Consider the following 24630-nt stretch of genomic DNA (forward strand, 5'->3'; position numbering starts at 1 on the left):
GAAAGAAATAATTTGTTTTTAAATAGATGTCATTTCATTACAGACGTGTAAAATATTAATTTGATATATTTTTGGTGTGTAGTTATTATCAAGTTATATCATATGGATTCATTTAATACTAATATTATATATAAAAAGTTCTGACTCCACTCACTTTTGATCGTTTAGAAATTAGCTATCATTAATTCTAAATAGTAAATTTTATTCCTAAGGTTTTTTTGCTCTTCGCCTCTATAACAAAAAATATCTAAACCTAATTTAAAAAAAAATTATGTCAAGTTTTCTTTTCAACTCGACAATATTTGTAATGCGGGAATAAAAATTTTCAGATATATGAATCAGTTATTTATTAATTTAATTTATGACGTTCAATATCAAAATCTGGTTAAATAGGTACTTATGCAAACAATGATATTATTATATTACATAATATTATTGCTACTGAATAATATTGAGGTATACCGATAATGTTAGGTTTAGTAGAACTAATGCGGTTGGGTCATTGATTAAATCTGATAATTTCTCAATGTGACTACATAATTGGAAAATAAAAAAAACAAAAGTTTAATATTAAAAAAAACATATATTTGTCGTGAAAGATTTCCAAAATCAAGAATGTCTTGTAGGATAAGATATCATATATCACTCCACTATGTTTACATTTTTTATTATCACTCACAAGTTGACAGCGACCATTGAGAAAACAATTAATATGTATGTCTGTATAAATGTTTCTGGGTTTAATATACTGGTCTTGTCAGTAATGCTCATTTTATATTAGAAATTTTAAACAATTAACTGATAAATGAATAAAAACTCAGGAATTTCATTACCACATTACAGGCTGGAGGAAATCAAAAAGAAATATTCCCTCTGATGTAATTTAAATCCATTCAGGGCCACAAACGTGCCGACAATACTTTCAAATTATTGTTATACAATATTTTTGGTAAATTGTTGAATAATTTTTGGTTTCAGAGAGCATAATAATGATATGAAATTATTCAAGTACACGTGTATCTCAATCATATATAAAAATAAAACATAATATATAGTAAATTGAGAGCATTAATAATGGTTTGTAAACTGAAGGGTTATATTTTTTGTAGATTTAATATAAATTTAATTCTGTCGAGTGAAGTTACACGATATTTCAGAAACAATAGCTACCGACTCGAGTGCCGAGTCACTTATAACGCTTTCGAGCAAAAATTGTACAGGTCGGCCAACTTGATAAATATGCAAACTCCCCGAGAACTTTCTTTGAGTATTATAATCCTCACAATTTTCTTACAACAAATTGTGTTCACCGTATGAACCGGTCAGTCGTGTTAAAAAAACAACACGACAATCTGTACTTTGTAATTAATCTCAAGAAAAATGCATACACGTTTAGTTGTCCATTTTAACAATAATAACCGAGAAAATGAGAACAAAAATCAAACGAAGGACGCACTGCAAAATGATTTTGAAATAAAATACACTTAACTGCTTCTCGTGATATGGTTTTATGCAGCATAATTCCTGAAACAATGTTGTCACTCGGCTGTTTTATGTTCTCAGTTAAATCGATTCCAAACATTATCTTAACAAAATAATGAGATAAACTTAATTAATCTATCCGGGAAATACTGGTTTGTCATTTATCACAAAAGAATGTTGCAAGAGAGAATAGTTTTGGTAGATATATAATAGAATAACAATATTTTCATGCTAAATAAAAGTGTTTCCACTAAAAAAAATGTTTTTTTTATCACTCCAAGAGGCTCTCAATAAGTCAACAGATAAAAAATAAAAAAAAATAAAACAAACAATTATTCACTTTTTTTTGTTTGTTTTCCCTCCCCTTTTTACATCGTCTAGTAAATTATTATTTGCACCCCCTTTTTGTCTCGCACTAAATTTATTTTTAATCTCTATTCAGTGATTTTTTTTCCTATTTTCGTTCATTATACATGTAACATTGCTTAGTATCTATAAAATGTATTAAATTAACTTTCGACCACTCTTCACACAATCTTTTCTTCTGCATCTTCAGTGAAAATGCGTAGCCACAAATGGCAAAATAATAAGAGAAAAACATTCGTTTCGAAAATAATAATACTTTCGAGAAAAAATACTTTGATGGATGTTTGGACTTGGGTGTTACTGTAAACTCATTTAACATTTCAATTGAAATGATTTGCACTCTTCTTGCAGCTTCTCTTAGTATAACCACATTCTCTGCCAAACGCATACACGCCGTACCATAGCTCACACAACATAAAATATGTATTGCGAATTTCTATTAGAAGATCATGTTTGTATTCGCCGGTGACCATCTAGCCGAAAGGGTGGTATTATATAGTTAAATTCAAGTGATGTTGGCATAATTTTACCATACCGGTGGCCTTTGGTTCCACAGAAGCGATATAATATAATTGAAAATGCTAATTCGTCTTGTGCGTGCGTTTTGTTATGACACACATTTTCGATAAAAAAATTACATTCTGAAAAAATAACATCATGAGACTATTGGAACGTGAAGCGCGCGCACATACATCCATCATTCACGCTATAACTAACCTATAATGACGACCGACATGCACAGTCAGACTCACCCGACAAACAAGAGAGATGAGGAGCAAACAACCCGTGAGATGCCACAGAAATAAAGAAAAGTAGAGTAAGGGGCATAATTTTTACAATTAAACAATTCAATCGACTGACAATAAAAGTAGTATCGCTGTGCTCGTATTAAAAATTTACAAACCTGCAATAATTTCATTGACTGAAAAAAATAGTTAACATCTTTGGCGTTGCATTTTAGGCTTCCCATACAGTCAAATTGGCCAACATTATCAGAAGACAATATAAATATCACAATATTGTCATTTATATTGCTTGGGAGATTTGATTACTAATTTATACAGCAAAATCTTAATAATCCGGATATATTTAAATAATCAAACTGAAAACATTATAAAACGTTTCATAGAATCTTAACACTGTAAATTATTGCAAACCAATATCAACCCGTAGTTAGGTTAGGTTACGTTTAGAAACGACATGTTATTATTGGTCGTCTTATAGAGAGTAGAATATATTGACAATAAGAGTTCTACCGTATGTACAAGTTTTGTAAAAGAAGTGGGATGACAATGACAATATTACAAGACATAATAAATGCAACGAGGGGTAACCGCCATTTGTCAATCTTAAATCGATCTTCGGTTGCTTTTCTTCATTCTGCACGCGAAACAAAACAATAAGGCTACTGCAGGCGGTGCCAGGGAACCGTTTGGAGGGTCGGCGGAGAGTCACCGTCCTTTGGAGGCCTTCCATCATGATGGAGATGAGAATGATGCGGTTGTTGTTGATGAGTGTGCGATATGGGGTCGGAGGCGTGGCGGCCGTGCGACTACCAGAAGGTGTATCCGCCCTCTGCGCTGCCCGCCAAGAATGAACCTTTCTTCTGAGATAGAGCCACCTGTTGATGCAAATAATTCATTAGCATCGTTAACCGAAAGCTATCGGTTTAGCGACTGCAGAAACGGTAAAAATACAATGAGGACCGTGATTAAATGAAACCTTATTTCAGCAATTTCCCTGGTCGAGTTAATTTGAGTGATGTCTAACAAAAAACAGTCTTAGCTGATTCGAAAATTGCTCACGGTCAGCCTGGAACCATCAACATTTCGGTTGACAGCCAAACGCGTTACCGAATGCACCATTCAGGCCAACGCAAATGCGAAAATTTTTGACAACATTTAAAACACACAACTACATGACAAGGCAAGACAAGGTAGACGGAGTGGATTGCTTTGATTTTGAAGAAATAAAAACAGAAATTGTCGGTCGACACTTAAATTTGGTACGTCATGCATTCAAAGCAACCCAAAAAACAGTAAAATCCCGTGTAGTCGAAATTGACTGGACGGAAAATCGAATTATGGAATACGAATGTATGGCAAAGAAATCAGTAAGTACTTTGAATTAAACGTGTTCGTTCGTACCAACGGGGTTTTACTGTTTTAGGATCTGTAACACCTATACGGTCAATAAGTATTGACCGCAAACGATGACTTATTGTTGTATGCCAAATGGCTCTTATATTAGATAAATGGTGCTACCTGAACAGTGCCACTGGTCACCGATAGAAGTTGATCGGTTCGATTTAGGTATACAAATAAATGAAAGAAAGAATGCTGTTCATAAAGTTGTGATATCAATATCAATAAGGTAACAAACAGTAAGATGTATGAATTTATTTGGATATTCCTCGAAACCAAATGATCGTTTGAAACAGTGGAATGAAATTTTAGGCCCAATCCTTCTAGTCTCCTAAGCGTGCAATTGATAAAAAATAATATTAACACACTAATTAATAAAATACGTCCGGGATTTAGACTAACCTGATGGTTGGCCATCGCGGACAACTAGAGGAAACAAGTAAAATAATGCATGTTAAACGGAGACAGTCATTGGACATAAATAAATTGTTTACAATGAAGTTGTATGCAATTAAAAATAATATTGAATTAAACATTAAATCAAATTGTCAGTCTGCGGCTAATAAAAAATAATTTGATTTATTTTGCAACACAACAAAACGCAAAACAATTAAATATCATGTCAATGTATTAAATGTAAAAATTTGATTTCAAAATGCTACAGTATTTTTATTAATATACATATATCGGAATACATTGGAATAAGAAAGTTAAACAGAACACGAGTAGTTTTGTTTTAGCAAGAGATTGATATGTACACATGAATTTAATTACTCAAATAAATGTAGATAGGCCTTAAATTTCTTTCTTATGATGAAGTATAAACACTTTTCTTTGTTATGAACCAAAGACGTTGAAGAAATACAATATAAATATAAGAAAGTTAAGCTAAAAAAGCTAATGATTAAATTAGATACTAGTTATTTTGACCTGGGATTAATTTACTAGAGCTGCACCGATATAAATATGCCTCGTTACAGGTGTGTCAGACATACATAAAAACAGAACAACATAGCAGGCCTCGTCAAAGATGTGCCATCGCACCAAATATAAATCCCTTGAGTTAGAGGGAATGTATCGTTTTTGTATTACAACACTTGTTAGTGAGAGATTTCAGATATTTTTAGAATGGTCGAAATGGTAATAGAAAAATTAATATATGCCATGTTGGCAACACTGAAAACGTGAATAAAATTGTGGACGCTTTGATCTGCGTATTTAGATACTGTTGCAATTTTAGATGTTTATTCATCCAAGAGTAATTAATGTAAGGTGTTTTTGTCTCAGTGCTGTCAGTTTTACTTTTGTAAATAAAACGCAATTTCTATAGAAAAAAAGTTTTCTTCAACATCTTTGTATATAACCATTATAATTTTTTTCAGAATGGTCGGAGAAGCAACTTTACCTGATGTCCAGCCATTGCTGCAAGTTGTGCGGGTGATGGGGGCACGCCGGGAGGCGCGGGGGGGAGGAGGGGCTGAGATACTCCGTCAAACCTCGCTCCGGCTTCAAAGCCATTCTGAAATAAACATTTCATTCAGTCTAGGCACTGCACAGTTCAACAGAGGCCAATACGATGAATTCAACTCACACCTTGATTTAGGAGATATGTAAATTTCAGATAATTATATTAATCGTAATTATCTGCAAATGGAATATAAGTACCTACGAACATTGAAAATGTAACCAATAATAGTTATTGTTCTAAGTTCATAAGTTCTTCTTGATTGGTCTGCAAACCGGACTGGCCCATGAAAAATTAAACATACTGAAATATACTGGGTTGCAGCTAAATCAGGTTTGGGTTATATAATATATTCTCAATATTTTAGAATTGTGACCATCAATAGACAGGGCAAAGGCTATGTTTTACTCACAGGGATCATAATGGTGGGCCTAAGCGGCTGTATTGAGGGCTGCATGGAGGCAGTGGCGGGCGAGGGGTAGTATGGGTAGTACTGAACAGGGTAGCCTATGTAACCGGGGTATCCTGCCGCCGCGTACATCGCTGCCGCCGGGCTGTACATCTGCACACAGAAAAACGTTACATTGTATTTAAACACTGAAAACAGTCAATCGAATCATACAAACAAGTTACATAATACAATTCCAGAGGGCGCTGTTTTGCCCCCGAAACAATCGGAATAAGAAATGTTAATAATCTTGAATCCCTGTGTACACAGCAACAGGAACTATATATAGTTTTCGATCTGTCACGACCAGGGAACACAAAATTAATGGGCACTGGCTTAAATGTGTTATATTTACGTGACAAAAACTTTAATGCATATTATGAGACAGACGTAACTATTGGAAATAATATATTTTTTAACACGCATTTAAGTTTATCCCTCATTTTCCCCCACTATCTGTACCCTGTTATACTACACCCGATAGGGTAAGCAGGTTCCCATTAATTTTATGTTCCCGGTTCACGACCAAAGTTGAAAAAAATCTGTCTTCTACTGGAAGTTCATTTTTTGCTTCACTTTCTTATTATGTTTATGTTCGAAATCTTCGGTCGTAACCGTTATAATTAAATCTAAATTCAAAATTTCTCAATCAGCGCGCAGTAACAATATGCCAACAGGTTGACTAACCTGTTGTCCGAGGTTAATCTGCGGATGGTGCGCAGCGAGGGCCTGGTCATAAGAAGGAGGCGGAGCGTACAGCTGACCGGCAGCCGACGCAGGGAACACGCCGTACGGCGCCCCACCGGGAACTGTCAAATAAAAGAAAAAACACATTCAATTAATTGTTACAAAGATTACGGACAACGAAAAAACATCACAAGACACCGTATTATAGAAGAGAATCTGTTGACACAATATTTTGACTAATCATTATTTTTCGATCATCTGAAGTAGATTTCAACAATAAAAAAAAATAATTATTAATACTATTGATTTAAATAGAAATCTAAACATCGAGAGTGCTTCGAGGAATATCAAGGTTTTTAATAAAATCATAAGATTGCAAATATTTTTTTTTTACATTTTCATTCTGTTAAAATTTTTTTTTTTTTTTTTTTTCGACCATGTCCGATCCTGATAGGATCATATGGGCCTCCACAGAGTGGAGGTTTGTATTGACAGATTTTGTTTTTTACAAGAAATGGATGTCAGCCACTTGCTCAACCTATTAGGTCCATACCCTGACACACACAAATTGAAAAACAATTTTTGTACTTGCCAGACCCAGGATTCGAACCTGGGACCCACGGCTTTGTAGTCCAACGCTTATGCCGCGCGAAATTCTTACATTGCCAGTGTGAAGGCCGTGTATGTGTTAGTGTGATGGTTGTTTAGCATACAAATGCTGTTGAAGCTCACTAACACACCCGTCCGTATAGCGACAATGCAAGAAGGTCCTGCAATACCCGGTACCTATACTCGGCGGGCATTCATTGAACTACTTCTCAATTAAAGTGTAAACTTTAAAACAAAAAAAAAAAAATTTAGTGCTGCAATCCGTAGAATATCATTGAAAAATTATATAATAATATTGCTATCGAAAGAACTAAGTAATAAGAGATATTAGAAAACTTCACACAACATATTATTTGTATCTAAAAATAAAAGCTCACAAAAACAGCCAGTAAGATGGTAATACAGAACCCTGTTAAATTAATGGCAAGCATTTTTGGCGTGCGAAAACTTGTCCCAGTATTTAACAATGCTATGCTAAGTGAAAGATCCAATCCAAACTAGCAGAACAACAATCAATCAATCAATGGTGGTTAGTGAGGAAGATATCAATGACAACTGCCGGCACGAGGTTTTTAATAACAGTGTTATTCGCTGTGTAGGGAGGGAGGGAAAGTCAATTAACGTGTGAAGAAACTGAAAATTGCAAAAGTAAATCATTTGTCCACGTGGTCAGCCTGATAATCATATTTTTATCGCACAGAAAAGTAATTTCTTTAATAATTGTAATGAAATATAGCACAGTATGCAGTATGTGTTAGGATTAGGGTACCTTTGGTTTTTATCTATTTCATGATCAGTTTGTAAGCGGCTGATTTTAACGACTTTTCGGACAGTTTGTCAATTTATACTATAATAAAACTAACTCTACAATGAATAAATAAAACTAAAATAAATGATTGTTGCCAAGCAATAAATATGATTGCTATAATAAATTCAATGCAAAAATTAAATTAGGCAATAGAATTGTAAAAAAATGTACCCCATGCCCTAGTTATTTAAAAAAAAATCCGCCTCTAAACAGGGGTTAATTGTATACTACATCACGATTTTTTAAATGTTAGGAAACTATCACCGTTAAAACATCAGTCACCAACCAATAATTTATGAATATAAAAAAAAATCGACAGTTTTTTAAGATTTTAATGATACAGATTTTTATAGAAATGTCGTATTCTTGTTTTAACTAGTGAATATACTATTTTACACACGAGTACGCACATTTTAAGCTGTCAAAGTGTACACGTACATAAGCACTCAGTCCAATAATGATGCATTTTAATTGCGTTTGTAGCAGTGTTCAAAATAATTTAAAAAATCATGGAAAAAAAGACAATCTTTATACAGAAGAGATAAATCATATCGGCAATGTATTAAAGCGACAACTTATTTGATCAGTGAATTATTTAGTAATAAATGGTCACATTCATATTCTGATTACCGGCAGTTTGTGCATTTGAAATAAAAGTCGAATAAGTCAACAAACAATCAAATCACGAAATTGATAGATATCTAAATCATCGAACGATTATGTGCAGAGCATTATTTAAAAAAAAAAGCGAATACAGGGTTTTAACAAATCAATAAAATATCTTCTGAATATACAGATGGAGTTTTAGTTATTAAAAACAATACTCTCCCAAGAGACCATTCCCCCCCCAATGACTGGTTAATACATGAAAATGAGGCCGTTTTGGTGGACACAACAGCAAAAGCCGTTCAGTTAAAAGTGTATTTGCATCTGATACATGTATAATGTCTATTAAACGTCAGATACATAATCGCAATAACCGTTGTACAGTTACACATTGCTTCAATTTTGTTTTTTTTGTTTCTATGGCGTGTTTTGCATGATTTTTTCACCAATAGTAATACTTTGGCAGCCATATTAAAACCTAGTCATTTTAAAATGGCTACCTTTAACCGATCAATAAATTCGTGAGAATAATATAAACCAGTCATGATTGATTTCTAGGAGGTAAATTGCAATGGATCCAACAGAAATATCAATGGATGATTTATTTTAATTGACCGTGTTGTTGGTTGATTTTAATAGAAATTGACTTTTTTCAAAGAAAGGTTTTTCGAAGATTACATTATCTGGTAGAAAATTGATGATAAAAAAGGCTTTAAAAAAAATCAGTAACATTGAAATGAGTTTAAAAAAAAATGTGACACTGAGAAATAATCATTTATTTTAACATCACACCTTTCGCAGTTATAATTTATCACCAAAATCTTCAATAATGTAATTGAAATATTTTGCATGTTACGTGGATTATAGCCTTGCACCGAATGAAACACATATATATATGTACAGATAGAACTAATCGAGAAGACTCCATTTCTTCGTATCTTCAAACAGCACAGTATTCAGGGTGATCGGTTTCAAAAACTTCACCGTTTTAAGACACAAGGAAACAGGGCCTAGACGATGAGAAGTTTCAAACGCAAAAAAACATTTAATCTTGAAGAGGGGGGGAGGTGGTGTTAATCGACTTGAAGAAGAAAAAGAGGGGGAGGTGGCAAAACCTAAAATGATGATGCATGTAGTGAATACTCGCCTGAGACTCGGGGCCACTGATAGTCGCCCACTTCACACTCATTCCTGTTGTGGGATTGTGTCAGACAGCACCCATACACTGTTGGACATGCTACACATTATAATTTACTAATTCAGACGCGCATTTCATTTTGTTCTTTGTACATCTCGCTCCGTAGAGTGAGTTTTACCAAAGGGACCGTGCCGTATTGGTTTGCTCAGATTGGACAACGACAGACAGAGCTCTACCGTGTGGCCAATGAAGAAGAAGAGATTCGGTTTCATATTACGATACCACCGGCTACTTATCGAATGATTGCTTTTATTGTCTCCTCATAGGCACCCTCGATATTTCCTACAGAAAAATATTGGACCACGCGAAACATTTATATATCCATCGGAATGGCCACCGCTATTAAAACTTATAAGTTAAATAATAAAATTTAGATGGTCCCCGATCGGTTTCATGTTTAAGAATTAATTAACTTATCCAAGATTCATGAAATCATTTTGTCTGGTATATAAATGCACAACATGGTCCACTCGTTTGATTCCTATTACAGGTTTCAAAAGAATTATTTTATTCAAGGATAGTAAGAAAAAAATTACCATTTTATTTATGCCAGCTGTATGATACTGTCAGAAGGATGTTGAAATAAAAGCAAATTCTAAAATTCATCACATTTTCTCATTCAAATGCAGAATTATCTTGTCAAATTTTAAATATTTTACATGAGAATTGTTTGAAACCGTCAAATAAATATGATTAATTTAATTTGACTGTTTCAAAGAACTTGCCTATAACATATTAAACACATGACTTTGAACAATTCTGCATTTGAGTGACAATTTACTTTTAATAATTAATTATTAAAGAGACTCGGCAGACCTGATAAAAACCAAAATATACATGGAATGATTTTAAATTAACACACAATCTGAACAATAGAACCTAAATATATTTATATCCACATTTGTTATATTTCAAATTATAAAAAAAAGGAGAATCGATGTGTAATAATTGGTGGTAAAAAAAATACTGTTACATGATACAAAATCCAGTGTCCAAACTCGACGCAAAAGATTACAAAGACTGTACACATATGGAAACGAAATTCCAAATAATAGGAGGTATTCACTATGATGTTTGGCAATATTTTTTTTTCTTTTTAAGTGAATTTCCACACTCTAAATTTTGTTCACGGATTTAATTAATATTGAATATGATCATAATAAAATATATTCAAATTGTATATGTGAAATGTTTTCTATATCGATATGAACTGAAAAAAAAGAACCAATAAGGCCACGGTCCCATAAAATGGTCCACAGTGACAAGTCAACAGTATTAATAAAACAAAATCTAAAAATCGTTTTTTTCCACAGCAAGGGTTGTTTGCAAGTTGAGAAACTTTAAATATTCCGCAATAAAACTTACAACCCGACAGCTAGGAAAGAAATGATTTTAATAAAAATGAACAGGAAAAAAACTGGCAGAGCTTGGAAAGGCTTACGATTATATGTTACATAGTCTGATAGCTAAACATGAAAGTATATTATATCACTGAATATTGAATTACAGATGTGTATCGCAGTGATTTAACTCTCACCCACTTATAAATCTAAATATAAAACAGTAATTGAAATTAATAAAATATCAAACAAGTATATTATTTTCGAGAACATTAATTAGTGTTTCGTAAGTTTTATAGAACTAAAAGTGGGCCAAAGGAAAATCACAATATCCTCAGAAATAAAGCTCTGAAAACATCTACTTTTGATTATGTGTTATCCAAACACTTTTTTAATTAGATGTCTTTATTATATAAATTATGCAGTTTGAAATAAACGGTTCGATTTTCCCTTTTCAAGCCCCGCAGATGGATAGTAATATGCAAAAAGTTCCTTACACTGACCTCCATACTGGGGGGCAGCCTGGTGCGGGGGCGCCGGCAGGAATGGTCCTTGCGGCTGCGGGGGAGCTCCGGGGAACGCTCCGAGGGGCGGGGAGACTGCAAATTGTAACAACACTACCAGATCAGTCACGCACTAAGAGAAACTGACACATATTCAAAGAGGGAGTTTAATTCATCCTGATAAAACTGATGTAAACACAAGACTTTTAAATGTGTCACAATCACTTTGATTAGATATTGAGATGATTATTGTAAAATGAATGTAAATATTATACTGTCAGAAAAGTATATCAACAAACACAGTTTCAAAATACTGTTGATTTTATTTCGATATAAACCAGATAATTATTTTTTTACTGACATTAAAATTTTTGAAATACACAATGCACTGAATGCACTGTGACCTATCGTTTTAAATTCCTTGCAATAAGTGAATACTGAATCTATAATAATTCAAAATTGATATACTAAAAGTAAACTTTGATAGATAAATTAGGACGGACGCGGATTTTATAATGATTTCTACCGAAAAGGGATTTTTTATTTAAACAAACGACACTTATAATACAATAAAATAATAATTCAATGAAAAAGACAAGTCTTATACTATTATTGCCGAAGAAAGCAGTAATACAATAATAATTGTTATTTAATAAGAAAAATAATGAATGGCCTGGTTTTACTCTTGCGATGCGGATGCTTTCAGTTTCTCTATGAAAATAAAAATTAAAACAAATCACCAACATTGCAACAGTCGGCATTAAAGACTTTTGTGATGCAATAATAAAAATTGAATTAAATTTATAATCGATAACTCTTAATGTTTGCTTTGTTAAATTTTTTATTTTGTCCATGTTTTTTTTATATTACAGGCGATATATATGTAGGTATATCGGAAAGAGAAAGCAACGGCAACACCGAAGTCGGCCTACGAAGAAAATCCATTCCATGAAAAATTCTTCAAATATCAAAATATAAAATACACAATGATTAATAATAATAATTTTTAAAACAAGTGTTCATGTAATTAAGTACAGTGAAAATACGGAAAAGCTATTTCATGTTATTTATCTCTTTACCATAACAATATTAAAGTTTGAATACATTTAATGATACTTGCAGACATTGCATAAATAAATATAGTACAGCCAATGTTCGGAAACCGTCTTCTCGATAATAATTTATATAATATTAAGATTTTAATATTCGAATGTTTGAAACAAATAGGCGATAGAATAATTTTATTTATTGCAATGTCGCAAAGTAAAAATAACACAATCAACTTAATGTTTTTTTTTTTAATTCCTCACAGATAACACCGAGTGATCGATAGATAGATAGATAGGACACAATTAACCAATTTTGAGGTAGGTAAAAAAAAAAACTCTCCCTCAAAACTTTTGACAAATAAAGCAATCAAAAAGTTGACGGTATATTATTAAAATATATCCAAACATACAAGTTACTCCGATTGTGTTGACATTACGGATGCCCCAAAAGTATATATGTAATTTGTTAATTATTTTCTCTTTGCTTTAAAAAAAACATTTTCATTTAGTTATATTGTTTCAGGAGACACCAGATCTCACGCACTAACTAAATGGCTACACGGAACAGTGAGTGACTATAATAATGGGGCATCCATGTTTATTTTTAATAGATAAAACAATCTTCATATGTATTAAAACACAAAAAGAAAAACACTTAATGGGTAATATTATTTTTTTATATTCAACTAAGATCCATATTATTAATATAGAAACATGTTTCAGCACTCTCAAATCAATTGAACTATATTAAATTGAATAAGTCATAGAATTTTCATTATCGAAATTGAGTTAAAATTTAAATGTTTTCAATTGATTTTTGGGGTAGTGAAACAAAAATTAATTTGAAGATAAAATAAAACTATATTTTAAGAGATCAAAAAAAAATAACTCCATTAAAAAGTACAAATATCGTATCGTATAAATAAAAATATCAGTAGGAATCGTTGATAGTTTTCGAATCTTCAAATTTATTTTGACAGAATTATTAGCATAGCTATTTTGTATGTAAAATGCAGTGGAAAATGCCAAACCAAACATTGAATTACATGCCTTTGGTTTCGCATACCTTTCCATGGTAATAATAATAAAAAATAATGTAAGTTGCTTACATAATTAAATTTAAAAAAAAAGCAATTATAAAAAAAATCCACCATCTCTAAAATTTACTTATTAGATTTGTGACTTGCTATGATGTTTTATTATTTTATGAATGCTTTTTTTTGTAAATAATAAAAGGCAATCAGAAGAAGTGTGCAAGCTGTCATTCTAAAAATATGTTAAAAGAAAAATATTACAAAAAAAACATTCAATCAAAACGTGTCAATACAAAATAATTCTAATTAAATAAATAAATAAAAAAAATAGCAAAGTGGTAAAATGGAGACAATCTCAATTATATTTTGAGAGTTGGGTCTCGATAAGCTCGGCTTCGCCTGATTCAAAATGAAAACAATCTCCGCCTGGAATTTTGTTTTTTATTTTTTTATTATTTTGAAGCAGGGAACTCAAAGCATTGAGTATTATGTTAAATAAAAATAGTGAACAAAAATACAACTGGAAAGCGGTAAATAAAGAAAAAAAACATTAGCTTACATGCTCCATAGGTTGTAAAGTGTGCTATAATACAAAAAAAAAAAAATTATGGAATTCATATAGATAAAATGTCTTTCTTGGAAAATACACAGGATTTTTTAAAAAATCAATCTTTATTACTATCAATTATTATTATTAATTTATAGAACAGTCAGAGGATAAAGGTAAAAAAAAAAGATACAAAAAAACATTTGAAATTACATATTACAAGTTGAGAAAGAAAAATAATAAATATTTTATCAAACCAATGTAAAATCTCCCTTCAATTAACTGTCGTATTTCAATGTTCAATGGTTTAGTCACAAGACAATATTCGATGATGAAAGTTATATGAAAAGTCGGTTCACCGGTCAGTCGGTCATTGTTTTGTCAATTATATCAAAGGGAATTTAGGTACACATATTGTATGACGAATGAAAAAAAAACTTGAAGATTTTTCAATCGTTTAGTAGCCACGGTCAAAAAATATGATGAAATTTAAAAATTGTGCAGTGTTTTTTTCTCGATGACGTTTAAACCATTCAAAATTAGATATTCATTGAAGATTTCCTGGTACATTAGTTTGGCCCTGCATAACATGTTTTTAAATAATAAATATTTTCATCATAAGCATTATAAAAATATGGTAATAATTAATAATAATAATATATATATCAAGTTTTTATTCAAACATATTAGCTGTAAAACATTTATATTTATTTTTGACATTCCTATTGTACAATAAAACAAATCTAATAGTGAATATGTTAAAAAAATAAGTGTACATAAAAAAAATATCTATATAATAATAAATAATTATTGACATAGATAATAATACATAAGTGAATACAATATGTAGGATGTATCTAAGCATACTACTAATTCATCCAAGAAAGGCATTTGCTCTATCGAAATTGTTACAGAAGGGAGGAGGCACTACGAGGCGAGGCAGAGTGATGTGTCAAAATAATAATTAATAATAAATCATCTCCAAATAAAAATATAATAAATTAAAAATAATCGTAAATTTCAACATAAAAACCTCTCGGTCCGGCATCTTTCGCAGTGCGTTACGAAACAAAAGGCTGCAAAGGCAATCGAAGAACAAAATAAATCATACAACAATAAAAAACGACGCCCATAACAAATACTATAAAGAAATGTTTTATTCAGTGAAACTGTTTATAGATTTCACAGATATACTTTAGGAGATATATTTTTAAGACAGAATATTTCATCAAAAAATCGTATATTTCACGATAAAAATTAATTCACTACTGAAGATTTTGGGAAAAAATATTTATTACAGAAATTAGCTTGTGTTTTATTTCACATTTAATATATTGTACTGTCCAATTTTGAATAGTTAATAATGAATGCCGAAATAAAAATCTAAGTAAAATTAACATAAATAACGTAACCTAGATAAGATGCACAAGACCAACCAACATAAAGCAATAATCTCATGCAGAATACAATATAAAATATATATTAATAACGTAACGTATCAATTAAACAATTAATAAAAATGCATTGTGCCTTAAAATAGAAACATAAAATAAAAATATAAAACAAAACTAATTTTCGTTCTCGATAAAGGCGTGGTCATGCGAAGGTGTACTATATTAGTTAACAAACAACCTATTGTAAGTTATCAATATAATAAAAATTAAATAATTATCGTAACATAACCGTAACCGAATGTCAATAAAAATTAAAAACATGTAAGTAAAATAGGCATGTCCATATAAATTGCTTCATTTAGAAATTTCCCGTATTTCAACAAAAATGTTAAAAGGTACCCCCAAATGCCATAAGAATCTTAATAGTTTTTGACAAACGGGCATATCCCACTAATTTTGAAGTTATTTTGAAACACAGTTATTAATCAAAAAAATAATAAAAACATCTATTTTACTTCCCCCCCCCCCCCCTTTCACTATTATTATGTATTTAAAATTACATATGTTTCTTAATTCGAAACTGATGATAAAAAAAAAAATGAATGGTCAGAGGATCTACTCATTACCATATATTATATAAGTCACATTAGCAAAATCAAAAACCATATTTCATTAAACTGATGACTTTAGTAAAATAGCAATATTTAGTAGAATACAAGACACCAATTTTGTTTACTTGACAACCTTAGAGAAAGGCAAATGAGCCGTTTCAATTGACATACCTATTTGATACTGCAATTTGGAAGACAATTGGGTAGTTTTACGAAAATTCACATAAATTTGAAATAAGCATTAACTTTCACCGAGTTTTGTTATGTTACTCACACCGGTACGGATGAGTAAAATATTTCGTAAAAATAATCCAATGTCTTCGAATACTTTCTTAAAACTAGGATAACAACAGTCCATAGTAAATAAACAGGCGTCAGGCTGTCAATTTTTCCAGCGGGCATAGGTGGAAAAATCGGCAATATCAAATCTATTCCACGAGTCGTGTCAAATAACATTTATTGTTAAATAATTCAATTCGACCCATTCACAGCAATAACCAAAAAACAAAATACTCATTATATTTCATACGGATAGTATAATACTAAACAAGGTTTTGTATAAGTTACTTACTGGCAAAGCAACTTTTACAAAAGAAATAATAAGAGCATGTATTTTTTAAATATTAAATTCTATTAAACATTTGACTGTTTATTGCTGTGAAAGGATAATGATGAGGATAATGGATACATGACCGGGAAAAATTCACATCTGACACTGTCAAGATATTAATGTAGTGAACACCATCGTTTTATTGATTTAATAATATTGTAAATTAATTCAAATAAGTGAATGGTGAAAAAAAGTAAACACACAAATAAATATAATATAGACGTTCCAGTAATAATTATTATTTTCTCAAAAAAATAATATTATTTATTGTTCAATGAATACTTCCTATAAACATTCCACAGGTATATGTTTCCTTATTAATACTTTGGACGCGGAAGACGCACACGGTGCGTAATGACCAGGCGGCCGATCGATGTAATTAACGTGCATTTTAAAGGGGGCAATTAAAATCTCATTAAGTCTTCAGCAGCGAAAGCGTTAAGCAGAATAATTATCGATAATTGAAAACCATTTTTTATAATACCTAGGAATAATATAGAAAATAATCACACACAGGAGAAATGTTGCATTACAACAGGACAGGACGTTGATAAAGAAAATCTCTAATGGAAATAATATTATTGCACTCTGCAAGCTATGACGGATTGTCTACGGTCCGATTGTGTAATTGGCAACACGCGCCCCCTGTCTGATGTATGTATATAATTTTTTTTATTTATTTAATATTTAAAACAGCAAAATCCCAGCAACCATCGCACTGTATACTGTAAACGAACTGTGTGAAAATATATAAATATATATTTTAGGTAAAAATATACTTTTAATAATATATAATAAACCCATCTACAAATCAAAAACACACTTTCAAAAATAAAATGTATATATATATATATAAATTTATATTCATCACAGTGGAAACTGTACGAAACGATTTTTATGAAAAAAATTTGCAATTTTACTGGAAAATTATTTTATAAAACTTCATAAAGAACGGATAACCAATTAGATAGATTAATTTCGTATTTGACCATTTTCCACTGAAATATATTCCAGCCCAACATTGAAATGTGAAAACTCCATCAATTTTGTGTTGAATAACCAAAATATACTTTATTAATAAAATTATTATATCGATTTAAAAACGAGTTTTCAAATGTCCTTGTTCAACATGGCATATAATATGTATATACGTGTTTGTTATTAATAAAAACATTGATTTATTAGATTATGTTAGTAGATATTTATAATACGAGATGAGTAAAATCAAATCGGTCAAAACTTTTAATTATAATATAGTTTGTGACATTCGATTGATTGTAAACACCTCACGTCTGTGATTTGTTGTTGAAAACATCCAAATTTAACTGTTTGCATACAAACAATCAAAATTGAATTTCTCGGACGGTCAAATCAAATGGTTCTTTATTGACTAAAGAAAATTTTAATTCAGTATACACATTTTTAATAGAATATCAAATTTTAATAACGCATATCTCATACACTGTATGAAGCAAATATTATTGCGTTCTAAAGATTCCATTAGTTTTGACCAAATAAGCACATCATTTTTATCATGCACCAATACCCATACCCTCATTAAAAACCACATGTGTTGTTGAATTTTGACGATAGTTCCATGAGATTTCAAAAATATTATTAAAATTAGCTGTTATTTTTTTATGCAGAATGATAAAATAAATTTAATTATTTATGGGGTATCTGTCTTTGAAACCCTGCATTGCTATTAATTGTCCAATTTCACTGAAAATTTATTTTTAAATCAGCTTTATTATAAAATTTATAGTCTTTTCAACATAGAGGCACAAACATTTTAGACTCGAGTACATTTAATTAAGTAATAATCAAATTGGATTTTAGCTATTGTCATATTAATTTAACCAAATTTACTTGACTCAACCAACAATACAAGTGTTGAATGGTTTCTGAAATTTATTAGAGTATTATAAAAGTCGAAATGTGCAGGATAAAGGTAAGATTTTTTATAAATTAAAAGCAAAGTGGCCCTTAATGACAATTGCAATATTTTGTATCACGTCAACTAAAATAATACTCGATAAATTAAAATTCGGTCGCCAACACACATGGTTCGGTAGAATGGTAAGTTTTATAATTAGTATTGTTCATATCATAATGTTACATATTGTTTGCAATCACCCATTCAAAATGAACGCAGTAGGACAATGTTCAACAAAACAATGTTCTTCTGCCGTTTTTTATTCTTTGTTATAAATGAAAATTGGAAAGACAGAGAGACACGGTACTGTCAAGAGGGCGTACCTGTACCTATATAAGTAGTTTAATCGAGAAATTTTCAACTAATACTTCAGTCGGATTTATAATTTTTTTTAAATTTTAGTTATTAAAATACAATATCTTGTCTTTGCAGTTTTCAAATATAAAACATTAAACAAGACTATTTTCGATAATAATTACGCATGAAAGGATTTTAAATAATCCTTTGCTGTGTTATTTATAAATAAATCTAAGCGTTCCACTTTAAAGAAATCAGATAAAAATATTAACAGATGTGACAGATTCAAAAAATAAATAAGTATACAAACTTGTTTTGTCAACTGTTTTCAGTGAACCCGTCTCAAAATTCTTATCTTAACGTATATTAATTGCTAGAATGGTTCATCGTCAGCACGATGTACTGTTTTTGGCGGCGCTACCCAAGATGCAGATGGCAATGGTGAATTCGAATTACCAGGAATCAGAAAAAAAAGAATTACTCACGAAAGAATCAAACAGATGGACTTTGAATGTTTATTTTGAGCGTTCAACGTTTCAATAATAGTGTGGTATGATAATATAAAGTTCAATTGAAAAGAAAATGACATCCTGTTGGCTTGTTTAAATATTGCCCCGCAAGTAAAATAAACCGTGGCACAATTATGTGCGTTCACGAATCCGTACCGCACAAAAGAGTTACAATGAAAAGGAGGAGGGGTACATTCGTGAGCATGATGTCACCGCTGAGGCCATATAATTCATAATGACAAACTTAATAATTCGGTTCCTGTCGCGTATACGTCACGCAATATTTTTATCTGTATCAAAAATGGAACATGGAAATAAAAAATTAGCGGTGTAAAGAAATGATACCAACAAAAAATAAAAAAGGACAAACTCTGACTTCTATTTATACAATAAATTTTGAATGAACGACAATCTTTTTACTTTGCAAAAGAGAATACTAAACTAAATTACTATTGTCATTCACTTCCTGTACTCAATTCATAGGGTCAGAGTTTGCGGCAGTCAGTTTCAAATGTTACCATTCAATACAATATATAATTGAACAAGCTATATTATGAAAAATAATCTACATTGAACTCCTTTTCAATGGCAACATTTAAAACGTAACTGAGGATTTATTTAAGAGCCTACAACCAAAAAATTAAACGAGGGGGTCAATAATCGAAAATGAATTCAATCAAAACGTATTTACAATGAAAATATATAGTTTTATGATATTAGAAATATGCACAAGACAATATTATTCACAGTATTTTTTTGTTTTAAATATTATGAATTGTGGAAATATATTAATCTCTTGAAAAACACTTGAATGCTGCAGTAATACGTATGCCACCTTGACACCGTTCTAAAAATGTTTTCCAGTTTTATACAACAAATGACGACGATATTAAACTAAAGCACAGTCCAGAACAACCACGACATCTTCCTTTTGACATTTATTTAATTTACAATTCAGCCAGATTATCATAAAGTTGTATTTTAATGAAATGGCAATGAACAAACTATACTTTTTATCTACCATTTAATATTCACAACATATAGCTATTTTTGAACACAAATGTCTTTCGTTTACATAGTAAGCTTTGTCAGGTTTGCAAAGAAACATTAATTGTTCTATTAAAAAATAAATGTCATATGTAGTAATTACCATGATAGTAATAACTATGATAGATAATTTTCGTAAAATTATCATGAATTACCACTAATTAAATGGTATTGGGAGAGCGTCAGGCTTATAATTTGGGTCACGGGTTCGCTATTCCCTAATCCGCTAATCCCAGATCTATTTTTTTTTTTTCAATTTGTGTTTGGACCCAATAAGTTGAGTAGGTACCTAACATCCATTTTTTGTAAAAAAAAAAAAAAAATTGTCAATACAACCTCCACTATGTGGAGTCCCCCCATATGATGTTTTTAGGAAAAAAAAAAGATGAACTCTTTGAAAAGCTCTATAGCTATTATTATATTTGTAACTTAGATAAAAGATGTGATTTGTCTAGAATACCTTTACAGGTAGGTGAAGGTGTTCAAGTTTAATATTGCCATATTAAAATATAAATTATTCATTTCCAATTATTGACAAATTAATGGAGGGGGTGAGTCGAAAATTATATTATGTTCACGGGACAACATAAATCTAACCATTCCAATAACATTTGAATAATTTTCGGCCGCCCGTTTTGGATTAATCCGCGTCCCCCTCGGCGTGTTAAAAATTAAAAACAAAATAAAAAATAAAACAAGCAAAGTCAGCCATACCAAAAGAATAAATTAATAATTAAAATGAAAAGTAAATATAATTCTAAATAAAAAAATGTTCACTTAAAAACACCAAGACATTTAGAATCGTATTTAAACAAGTTATTTTGCTATGCCCGACATTTCTTTCATAAACTATTTGCACCCGGCGACCAAAGATAGCTTTCCGCCTTTCAAATAATGTTGTCATGATAAATAATTAATGTAAAATTGATCCTGTCTCCGCATGCGTAAATAGCCGTCTTAGTTTTCAACGCGACGTTGAAGGAACTCATGCACAGGAATAATGGCTAAATTGTAGCTCAAGAATTTTTTAATGGAAAATATATTTGATTATAGATTTTACCCGACAGATATATCAGTTAATTATAATTAAAACCACGAAAATATCAACATGACAGTATTATGAAATTTATAGTCTTGACATTACGCACAGGTGTACCAAATATTTTTTATTAAAGAAATACCAACCACCTTAACAAATTAATGTGTATGTCATTCAAATACATGAATATTTATCACATGTACATAAATATATATATATATTTATTTGTATCTATGTGTTTTGATTGCTCGATGTGTCAGAAAAATAATGTACACATGTAATATTTATATATATATATTTATAGCATCTCACACTTTCATGATTTTTTTTATTAGGAGACTAATTACGTTGGACATAATCCTTTGTGGGAGGCGGATGGCAGCATCACTCCGACCAATCAGGCCACACCTGCTGTAAGGAACACAACACACTGCATACATATAATAAAAAACAGAAAACTCGACAATGTAATGTGACCGAGCCAACGATGAGAGGGTGAAACCTCTTTATAACAAACCATAACCAATAAAAACCTCTGTATTGTGAAGCCAGTATCAATATTTAAATATAGAACTGTGATGGTTATTGACTTTATGGCTACCATGTGAGAGTGAGATTGAAATTGAGAGATTCTCTTCAATTATTAATTTTATTAGTTACTAAATTTTCATAATATCCTTCAGGATACGATATTTATTTTTCGAATTCATTAGAAAATAATCATGTTTATACTTACCTGCCACAACAATATCTGTTATGCATTGTTAATTTAAAAATTTTCGAATAAAGAAATATATAATTTTCATAGGGGATATACCATAGAGAAAACAAAATAAATAAATAAGAAAAAATATTAAATATACTTAATTGAAATTTGATTTTAATTGATTTGCATAGTTTACCATAAGTGATATAATCTAGGTATGGTCTTATTTATGAAAATATAAAATCATGTATGACGCAAAACGCATTGGTGATATTTTGATTAGGTGTTCAAAAACCATAAAATATCCTGATGTAAGAATATTTCTATAGTTCTTAATGAAAAAGGATGAAATATTTCCGTGTAAAATTATTGTTTGAATATAAAAAGCTGCCGGATTGTTGTTACAAATATCAAGGAATTAGAATATTGTAAGATTTATTTCTTGTAAAAAAATGGTTACATTGAGTACTTATTAGAAAAACGTTCAAAACCTTCAGAAAAATGGGTGTTTTGCCAAAAATAATAAATAATCTAGGAATTGTCAATAACTTGAAATTAATAATGTCACACTGCATCGAAATTAATTAAGTAATAGTTTATGCAGTTAACATTAGATGTATTATTAGTTATGGATTTTATCTCATAAGAAAATAAGACATAATTTTTTTTAATTTTGAATTATTTAAATGACAGCAAAGGACAATGATTGCTATAAAATATTAATATCAGCTCAGAAATAGGTAAGTTTAGAGACTAGTGGCTAGAAATTGAAATCATAATAAATAATCAATACCCACTGACTGAGCAGAAATAATTTCAATTTTCTGTAGAGCGAGTGTATTTGAGAAAAATTATGATCGGCAGCAAGCCATTCATATTATAGCAATACAAGAGACATTAAAAGAGTGGCCAATATGCAAAAACCATTTAGAAATGTGAAAGGAAATAATTTCAAATCACAATGACAAGACCATTACAACCAAACGAAAAAAAAATGTAAATCGCCAATTCTGTGTTTGGCAAAGATCACCTACACTTATCTGAATTGCCAAAAGCTTAGAAATAGTTTCTCTGGGCTGGTACCTGCCAAAAATAGACTAAAAAGTTAATTTTTAAGCATATTCGAAGTCGAAAAATTGACCGAAAAGCGGCATCCATTTTGAATTTGTAACACAGAAATTCAGGTATTGATTTTGCGCGGTAACAATTTCATACAATTCGAAGGGTTTAGATTTTCTGCTGTGTCCATTTAAATAGTTGTGAAAATCTTTAATTATAATGCACAACTTCTACTTAGCAAAGATTAGCCAAAGAAAGAATGACGTTAGACAAAATGTCAAAATTGTGTTGGGCGTTATACGCGTATTCATATTTCGAAAATAAAACCTTATACAGCAAGTAAATTGTAAAATCTAGACCTCGGGCCGATGGGGAATATAATTAATATGTACACTGTATACCTTTCTTGTCAGCCATTTCACTGAATTTGATAAAGAACAAGCACGACTTCACAGTTACTGCAGAAAGCTGCGTTTGTCAAAAAGATGGATGCAAAATTTAAAGCGATTGTCTTTTTACCATGTTCGTGTGATTATTGAGAATATGTAGCTATTTGATTGGCTAAAATATCAGAACGAATTGCCATTGGTCGGCCTCTGACATCATTTGTACAATATAAAAAGAACAATCCACAAATACGGCTACTAAAATATTTACAAACTGTATACGGCCAGTAATGTGTTATTTATCATTGATTTTATGAAAACTTTCGAAAATAATCGTAATTTTGTCCTAACGAACACACAAACAACAACACAACACAACCTTGACTATTTTAACATGTACAGTAAGTACATATTTTTTTCAGCTATTGAATTGAAAATTATTATTAAACAATGCGAAAAAATAGTTTTGGATGATTGGCCACCAACGTTTTTGCAATAACGAATAATAAAAATACGTACCTACCTATAAATTGTACGCTCTGTTATTTATATCAGGGTGCGATCACTGTAATATTAATAATTTTAATATAATACACCTACTTTTTTATATTATCAGCTATTCAGGATGCAGTCTTGATAATGACGTCACAGCCAAAATAGTACCTAACTAACAAAATAGCATCCCCCCTCAACCGTTTTTTGGGGTGGATTGCTTATTAGTGTGAATGGTTTATTTGAGAAATTATTAAA

At 30.7% G+C, this 24630-nt stretch overlaps 2 protein-coding genes across 9 annotated transcripts in view; both read right to left on the minus strand.

Annotated features, from left to right (window-relative positions):
* Positions 1–24630, minus strand: part of D12 (YEATS domain containing 2 homolog D12) — a 440970-nt gene that overhangs the window by 176653 nt on the left and 239687 nt on the right. The gene's annotated exons all lie outside the window — the stretch shown is intronic.
* On the minus strand, positions 564–23985 carry LOC147074854 (DAZ-associated protein 2-like). 8 transcript variants are annotated; one of them, XM_085943117.1, is made up of 8 exons: positions 23896–23985; positions 14299–14322; positions 11657–11752; positions 9763–9840; positions 6593–6714; positions 5870–6019; positions 5398–5511; positions 564–3469 (listed from the first exon to the last, which is right to left on the minus strand). In XM_085943117.1, exons 1-8 carry the CDS (start codon positions 23909–23911, stop codon positions 3401–3403), a joined length of 669 nt encoding a protein of 222 aa, XP_085799243.1. In that variant the 5' UTR covers positions 23912–23985; the 3' UTR covers positions 564–3400. The 8 variants fall into 8 exon arrangements, with proteins under 8 accessions (XP_085799243.1, XP_085799242.1, XP_085799245.1 ...); XM_085943116.1 differs by having other exon boundaries at positions 11651–11752; XM_085943119.1 differs by lacking the exon at positions 14299–14322.

The sequence above is a fragment of the Rhyacophila brunnea genome, unplaced genomic scaffold, assembly GCF_057557595.1.
Source record: "Rhyacophila brunnea isolate RB1 unplaced genomic scaffold, BYU_Rbru_1.0 scaffold_15, whole genome shotgun sequence".
NCBI lineage: Eukaryota > Metazoa > Arthropoda > Insecta > Trichoptera > Rhyacophilidae > Rhyacophila > Rhyacophila brunnea.